We start from the raw sequence: 8,260 nt of genomic DNA, 5'->3' as shown, positions 1-8,260 counted from the left end.
TCATAAGTAAGATTCACTCTTCTTTGTTCCCACATAACCAAAAAAGAGTGAAGAAGTAACTGTTGTAGGTGATTTTTCTCTCTTTTTCTCCTTTGTCCAGATTCTGTAGAGCAACCATTTTCTTTCTATTTGAAACCAAAAACCACTATTTGATTCTTGCCATAATTGGGAGAAAGGGAGTCGGGGAGAATGGTGATTAACTTGAGCATCAAAGGGTGGACACTGATGCCCATCGATGTCCCTCTAATTCTATTTGATCGTGTTTTCAAGGACATATTTAGGGGCTCGGGAGCATACAACCATGGAGATGGAGCTGTAGTAATTTAACCATCAACAAATCTTATTCTATAAAAACAAAACAAAATAAAAGCTTGGTCCAAAAATACATTAATAATATCATATTTATTAATGTGTATTAATATAACACAAGTTTATTAACAGAAGTTTGTCAAATTATTCCTATTTTTATAAAATTAAAATTAAAAAAGAAATTTATGGAATTATCTCTGTTTTAAATATAAACCAAGTTATGCAATTTTTTAACAGTTAATTCAAGAAGCTTATTTGATGATTAAAAAATTGTATGACGTGTCTAATTATTATGTAACAATTGATTTTTAAATGAAATAAAAATATTTAATTTTTAAAATAATATTTAATATAACTAGATATATAAATTTGGTTAGTATGGCCATTAAAAAGTTTTAGTTTTTATTTATATAAAAAAAATGATAATAAAGGTTTTAGTTTTTATTACAAGAGTATTGGGGGTGAAAAAATTAAGCGTTAGAGAAAAGTGAGAAGTAACCGGCTCAACAGGTAACAGGTTTGTATTTTCATCTCCTAACCGTTGGATAGCAGTGGACTTGCATCTAACGATTGGAATGTCCCCAGCACTGGTGCTGGTGTTTCTTTTTACCGGTACTTTAGACTTTTCCGTGTTTTCAAAAGGAAGAGTGGGTTTCTATTTATAGCGTTCGGTAAAAAAAAAAAAAAAAAAACCGTTGTTCTCTTATGTGATCTTTTGGAATGAAAGAGCTGATCTGATCTTTTGGAATGAAAGAGCTGATTTTTTGTACTGAATAACTAGAAAAAACAAAAAATGTTAAAAACCAATTATACGATAATATATGTGGCAACTGAATATATACTAGTAATTGGTAAAATCAAACTAATAGATTTTGACTGGAAACTATAAGGTTATTTTTGGTATACGGAATAGCTATTTGTTTAAAAATAAGAATAGTTATTTATAAGAATGGAGAATAGGAAAATGAATGATAATTTTTATTTTTATGTTTCGTAAACATATTAACTTAAAATCAGCATTTAGCTTTTATAAATATTTTATTTTTTTTAATATGTATAAATTTTGTATAAATTAATTAAAAATTAAATATTTTATATTTATTTATATTTTTTAGTATGTGATAATCAATTTAAATTTAAATATCATAAAGATTTTTTAAAATTTATCCAGATTAAAATATAAGAATATAAATTTTAAAATTTTAAAAAGAAATTACCATTCCTTCAAATAGAAGCATATCTATTCATAAAGAATAACTATTGTCAAATTCAAAAACTTATCAAATATAGAAAAACGAAATTTATGGAATAAAAATTCTATTTTTATATTTATTCCATAAGCCAAGCATACCCTAACTAAAATTGATTATTTAGTCAACATATTTATTAACGTTAATAATATATATTAAACAAGACTTGGTAAAAAAATTTCGTTCCATTTAACATATATGTATATATGTATATATATAATTTTGAATAAATTCTAACAGTACATTGACATTGAATCAAGCAAGATTATTGCTTGGCATGTGATCTTTCTATGCGCAATTTTTATGGTACATGAAGTATATGACTTTGGTTCACATTTCAGAATAATATCAATATTGTTGAAAACATCACATATGATAAATACATAGGATTAGTTAGGGTTGGGAAAAGAAGGTAAAGGGAAAAGGAAATGTTCAGCAAGATGACAGAGTAGAAGAAAATCACAAACAGAACATTAAACAAGGTAGGAATTTTGGAACTTTTCAGGATGTCCAACATTGTGGATCAAACAGCTGCTTCAATGTGATCAGATGAAGAGGCTCTGGCAGTGGTAATGAAGTTGACAGCTTCTCTGATACTTGCTTCATAGTTGGCCGAGACTGTGATCTTGTTTGTAGACATGCAAATGCTATCTGCGTAGCAGTGACAACTTCCCTTGCTATTTGATTCGTTGGCGGTGAGAGGCGTTCATCCAATAAATCTTTGAGCAGAACTTGATGAGTAGGTAGTGGTGATGAAGACGATGATGATGCTAAAAGAGACAAGATGATATCTCCCGGATGCTTTCCCATTATCACCTCCAATATTACAACTCCAAAGCTGTACACGTCACACTTTTCATTTACTTCAGTCGTGTAAGCAAGCTCTGATCAAAGAAACAGTCTTTAAGCTAAAATCTTTCAGTAATGAGATAAGTTTTGCTAATTAAAAACTAGTAAAGTATATTCAATTGCAGTTAATAAATTAAACTTTATCTTCTCTTGCTCAATTTTGTCGATGGTTTTAAGGGTCCAAAATGCAGAGAATAACGAAATTATTAAAGTTAATCTTCCATGTCAAGTAAACGCAATCGAGGTTCCCGACTTCTTTTGTTGCGTCAAGCAATCTTGGAAACTATTTGGAGAAGAAAAAATAAGAAAGAAAATAGGTAGACACTATAACAAGTAGTGAAACTACACGTACAATAAATGGAGACAGGTTGCTTTGAAGCTGAATTGTACAATAAAAAGTTTACGGACAGAGTAGTGAAACTACACGTATATTGATTCCAAAAAAGAAAAAAAAAATGGTCAGAATTTAAATTGGCTTAGATATATTGACTTTTTTCCCCCCTTATGCTAGAAAGGCCTCAGTTATTGTTTTGATAATTTAAAATGTAAACTGCACCATCTATATTATTAAAAAAATAAAATAAAATAAACAAATGATGAAATGCTCAATACATATATATATATATATAGAATATATGAGCTTACCTGGTTACTAAAAATGAAAAAACAAACAACACATTCGAAGTGATAAAATGAAATCTACTTTGACGGAATACTTACCCGGGGCTGAGTATCCAAAGGTTCCTGCAAATGGAGTCCAATTTGATGACTCTGGATCCAAACTTACAGAAGAACCGAAGTCAGAAATGTGGGCTTCAAATTTATGGTCCAAAAGAACATTCTTACTTGATATGTCTCTATGAATTATAGCAGGACAACATTCATAGTGCATATAAGATATGGAATTGGCTAAACCTTTCACAATATTTAACCTTTTTGTCCACTCTAACTCCATCGCCTTAACGTTATCGCTCAATATCTTCGCTAAGTTCCCCATTTCCATAAACTCATACACCAAATATAAGTATTTTGTATGTGAACAAAATCCAAAAAGCTTAATGATATTTCGATGGCGTGCTCTTGTCAACGCATCAGTTTCACTTTTGAAAGCTTCATTACTAGTCACTCCTCCATTATCATGGAATTTTTTCACAGCAACAACTTGACCAGCAGGCAAAAGTGCTTTATATACACTTCCATATCCTCCAACTCCAATGCAATATTTGGAACTAAAGTTCTCTGTGGCTTCAATTATTTCTTCATGAACTTTTTTCCCATTATGGCACCATGCTTCAAAGAAAGTTACAGTCGCTTGTGTTCGTCTTGGCTCATCCATATTCCTTTCTCTTTTTTTACGAATAAACAATACTCCAACAATGATAAATAATAGAATTAGAATGCAAGATATAGACGCCATGACTAAAACTATTATTATAATTTTATTGTTATTCTCCTTGAGCATGGGGCAAGGCTTCAAGCTAGTGTTGTTGCCACACAACCCTTTATTATGTTCCAGTGCTTCAAATGGGGCCTCAATAAAGGCTTTGATGTTGGGGAGAGAACCTTCTAACAAATTATAGGATATATCCACAAATGTCAAGCTTATCAATTCTTTAAAAGTGGATGGTATTGATCCAGACAACTTGTTGTGCGAAAGGTTAAAAATTTCTAGCATATCCAAATGTTCTAGCTCGAAAGGCAGCTCTCCTGCAAGCAAATTCTGACTTAGATCAAGATTTCTGAGGGTGTGCAAAGTCCCAAGTTGGGAGGGAATACTTCCATTGAACATGTTATTTCTCAAGTTCAAATGAAGTAGTTTTGAACAACCTTCCAAATATATGGGAATTGGTCCACTCAATTTGTTAGTGGAAAGGTCAAGCATCTCAAGTTCAGATAACATTTCAATCTCTATAGGAATATTGCTAGAAAGGGAATTGTTGTTGAGTTTGAGAATATACAACAATTTTAGGTGTCCCAATTCCTTAGGAATTTTCCCTACAAGAAGATTGGATGAGAGGTCAAGTTCTTGCAATTGAGTAGCATCCCCAAGTTCATGAGGGAGCCTGCCAGAAATTTTATTGTTAGAGATGTTCAGCATAGCAAGCTTTGGACACTGTCCCCAGTTTCTAGTAAGTTCTCCAAAAAAATTATTGTAGCTCAAGTCCATGTATTTCAAGTTTGGGTATATTCCGAAGTCTTTCGATATATTTCCTTTTAGTTCATTCCCTTGAAGTAAAACACGGACTAATGAACTACAATTTTTCATGCTTTTTGGAATAGAACCAACAAAATAGTTATCACTAGCTAAAAATCTTTCAAGCCTCCCACCCATACAAATATTCTCTGGAAGATAGCCAGACAAGAAGTTTTGTTGCAATTGGAATTGTTCAAGATTGGTAAGGTTGTTCATTTCTAAAGGAATGGATCCCGTAAGATGGTTATCGAACAAGAAAATTTTGGTTAGGGAGCTAAGGTTTGCAATGGTTTTAGGAATTGAGCCAGTAAGATTGTTTTGACATAGATGAAGAAGAGACAGAGATTTAAGCTGTCCAATGGATTTAGGAATAGAGCCAGTAAGATGGTTTTCATACAAAAACAGCATGACAAGAGATTTAAGCTGTCCAATCTCATGACAAATGGATCCATTTATATTGTTACCAGAAAGAGCCAAGATTGTTAAGCTGCTCAGGTTTCCAATGGACACAGGAATTGAACCTGAAATATTGATGTTATAAGCAAGAAACACCTCAAGAGACTCCAACATACCTATTTCAGGTGGTACAGAGCCATCTAAATGGTTTTCAGCCACAGAAAGGAAACGCAAACTTGTCATGAGGCATATTTGGGATGGTATGTTTCCAGAGAGATAATTGTTCCCCAAATCAAGGTGGGTGAGTGTAGAAAGGTTGGTAATATTGCCGGGGATACTTCCATAAAGGGAATTGTTATACAGGTTAACGGTGAGTAAGCTAGGAAAAGAGGAGAAGTTGAAATATTGAAGCGTACCTCTCAGATCACTGCTTTCAAGATCAATCTTGATGACACTTCCAAGCTTGTTGCAAATGATCCCAAACCAGTGGCAGGAGCTGTTATTTTGGTAGCGATAAGAAGAATTATTTAAAGGTGACGAGGTGGAATTGAGATTCCAAGAGGCTAGACGAGAATGAGTGGGATGAATATCAAGGCTGTCCTTCCATTTCAGAAGGGCATCAGCTTCTCTAATTGTTGCTGAAGAAGTAGATGGAATTGCTAAAGAATTATAGGAACAAACAAATACTAGGATAATGATGAAACACTGAAGTGGCCATACAACAACGTTATTGGAGATTGGTATGCCACGTACGGTTGCCATGGACTTCTATAGGAGTTTGCAGTTTGATTGTTTAGTGTAGCCTTTGCCTCTTTCTTTTTATTATATAGAGGGCTTTGTGGTGATACAGATTTCAGACTTTACTATACAGAAATTTATTTACATTTTTTTTTTCTTGCCTTGCATAAATGGTTATTTTTTGTCGGAATGAAATTGTCAACAGTATTCCTTAAGAAATAAATAAATGAATAATTATATATATAAAGAATAAATAAAAGAGGACTTGTGAATATATACAAAAGTAAATATCCTAGTAAAAGTAGAAAATGTTTTGCTGATGAATTTATGAGTCTGCCTAGGTCGTGGTTTTCTTTTTGGTCGCCAAGGACAAAGAGGCTGGCCTTAATTTTGAAAATGCATTTCATTGTCAGTAATTTTCCATTTATCAATTAATCAAAATTTTTAATAAACAAATTTGGACAGTATTACTATTCATTATGATTCTCTTTGACTTTTCTTTTTGTGGGTCCGACTGCTCCAGCATTATCATTCTTTTAAAAAAAAATTGCAGCCGGTAATAAAAAGTTGGCCATGGGCTTATGGCCCAGCAATTAATTTTTTTTTTTTGGGGGTTTTATGTTTTTTTTAATTTTGATTTTTGTAATCAGCAATAAATAATTATGTTAATTTTAAAATAAGTTAACAGGCTTCACCAATTTTTTTCCCCTTTACTTTGTCCCATAAATTTATTGAAACTGTAATAACTAATATTATTAATTATGTCAATTTTTCTAAGTGCGCCCAATTAGATTAAATTAATATAATTAAGTATGTTAATTTTAAAATATATTATTAATCGTGTTTGTTGCAAAAGAAGGTTAGGTAACAAATTAATACTATGAGTTTTAATTAAACTTTATTTACAATTAGTTATAATAAAAAATACATCATGTTTTATTCATGTTTTATTGTTTACTTACTATAATGACGAAGAAAATTAACTAAATGTTCTTATAGCATCAAATAGTTACAAATATTAGCTATAATATAATCTTAATCATTTAAATTTATACAAAAATATGTAAAATATAATTAGATAATATTAATTTATGGCATATTATATATTTTATGGTCATATTACTTAGTATGTGATATATTATCTATTTTCTGTCATGTTTAAAAAAATTATGATTATGTTATAATAATTATGGTCATATTATTTAGATTGTAGTATGTTATTTATTTTGTAGTTATATTATAAAAATTATAGCCATATTATGAAATTTATAAATATATTATTTAATTTATCATATATTATTTATTTTATAATCATATTACAAAAATTATAACCGTAATATGAAATTTGTGATCATTTTAGTTAGTTTAGGGTATACAATATATTTTTGTGATGTGTCACAACCAATAAAGCAATAGTCTTTTTTGGCTGCTGAATCACTTGCTTATAAGTCGTCGAGGAATGGACGTTAGAAAGCGACGCTAAAATTGCTGGTTTGGTGCATTCATAATAGGAAAATCTGTCACCAGAATGTTTTTTAGTTGGAAATATTGGAAAAAAATTGTCAAGGTATGGCCCCCTTTTAGCTGCGTTTTTTCTCCTAGTTATTAGTGGTCCTCCCATGTGCACGTTGTAGGATCCATTTTAATTTAAATAAATAATTAAGAAGTCTAGGCTTTTTATTCTTTTTCGTGTGTGTGACTAACGGGGCACAGTAGGCTTTTTTTTTTTTTTTTTTGAGAAAAAAAAAAAAAAAAAAAAGGGGTACCGGGTCAAAAGAAGATAAGAGAGAGGCGGCGGGTCTTTGAGGGAACAGTTTAGTCAAAGCGGAGACAGAATTTCTAGATAGCGGGAGCAAGATAATATGGAGCAAAATGAAATTCTATTAAAAAATGAAAATGGAACAAATATTATTTTTATAAAATTTTTAGAAAATAATTAAAACAAAAAACAAAAACGTTATAGACAACAAAAATAGTTTTGTAATATAATATTTTAAATCATGTCAAAAATATATATTTTATGAATCAGTTAATTAAAAAATTCAAAGAACTTTTTTAAAAAAAGTATTTAATGAAAGAAATAATAATTTTCCCATAAAAAATGAAAAAAGATAATAAGAAAAAATGAAGTTTTTTTGTTTACTATGTATTATATTATTAATATCTCTCATTTTATTTTCAAAATACACATATATAATCAACTTATAATAATAAATAAGTAAACAAAATTAGAAAAAAATACAATTTAAGATTAGAAAGAAATATAATTAGCTCAATTAACTAACTATAAAACAATTAATGGAGAGTACCTTTTTTTTTTTTATAATAAATGAGTGTAAACAGTTTATTCTCGTTTTTAGATGACACTAGTGAAATAAAAGTCACCGAAACCGATAAGAAATCCATGATAATTTCGTTGGCCATACGCCGTTGACACCGATAGAGGGGGGAAGAAGTTTGTGTCAAGAGTGCCGTTGATTTGTCACCGAAATCGAAGGAAGTCACTGAAATCTTCAAAAATCGG

At 30.5% G+C, this 8,260-nt stretch overlaps 1 protein-coding gene across 1 annotated transcript; it reads right to left on the bottom strand.

The window, feature by feature from the left end:
• Positions 1–1,803: 1,803 nt before the first annotated feature.
• On the bottom strand, positions 1,804–5,787 carry LOC132803217 (MDIS1-interacting receptor like kinase 2-like). Its single transcript, XM_060815549.1, has 2 exons — positions 3,129–5,787; positions 1,804–2,443 (listed from the first exon to the last, which is right to left on the bottom strand). Exons 1-2 carry the CDS (start codon positions 5,758–5,760, stop codon positions 2,061–2,063), a joined length of 3,015 nt encoding a protein of 1,004 aa, XP_060671532.1. The 5' UTR covers positions 5,761–5,787; the 3' UTR covers positions 1,804–2,060.
• Between the last annotated feature and the right edge of the window lie 2,473 nt (positions 5,788–8,260).

The sequence above is a fragment of the Ziziphus jujuba genome, chromosome 3 (genome assembly GCF_031755915.1).
Source record: "Ziziphus jujuba cultivar Dongzao chromosome 3, ASM3175591v1".
In the NCBI taxonomy this organism is placed as follows: Eukaryota; Viridiplantae; Streptophyta; class Magnoliopsida; order Rosales; family Rhamnaceae; genus Ziziphus; species Ziziphus jujuba.
Note: the sequence above shows the minus strand (reverse complement) of the source record. Positions and strands in the feature narration are given on the sequence as shown.

Excerpts from the sequence above, each read along its gene's own strand:
- LOC132803217 (XM_060815549.1), bottom strand. The coding sequence starts at position 5,760 with ATGGCAACCGTACGTGGCATACCAATCTCCAATAACGTTGTTGTATGG. Across the intron at positions 2,444-3,128 it reads CTTTGGATACTCAGCCCCGG|AGCTTGCTTACACGACTGAA; the intron begins GTAAGTATTCCG and ends TTCTTTGATCAG.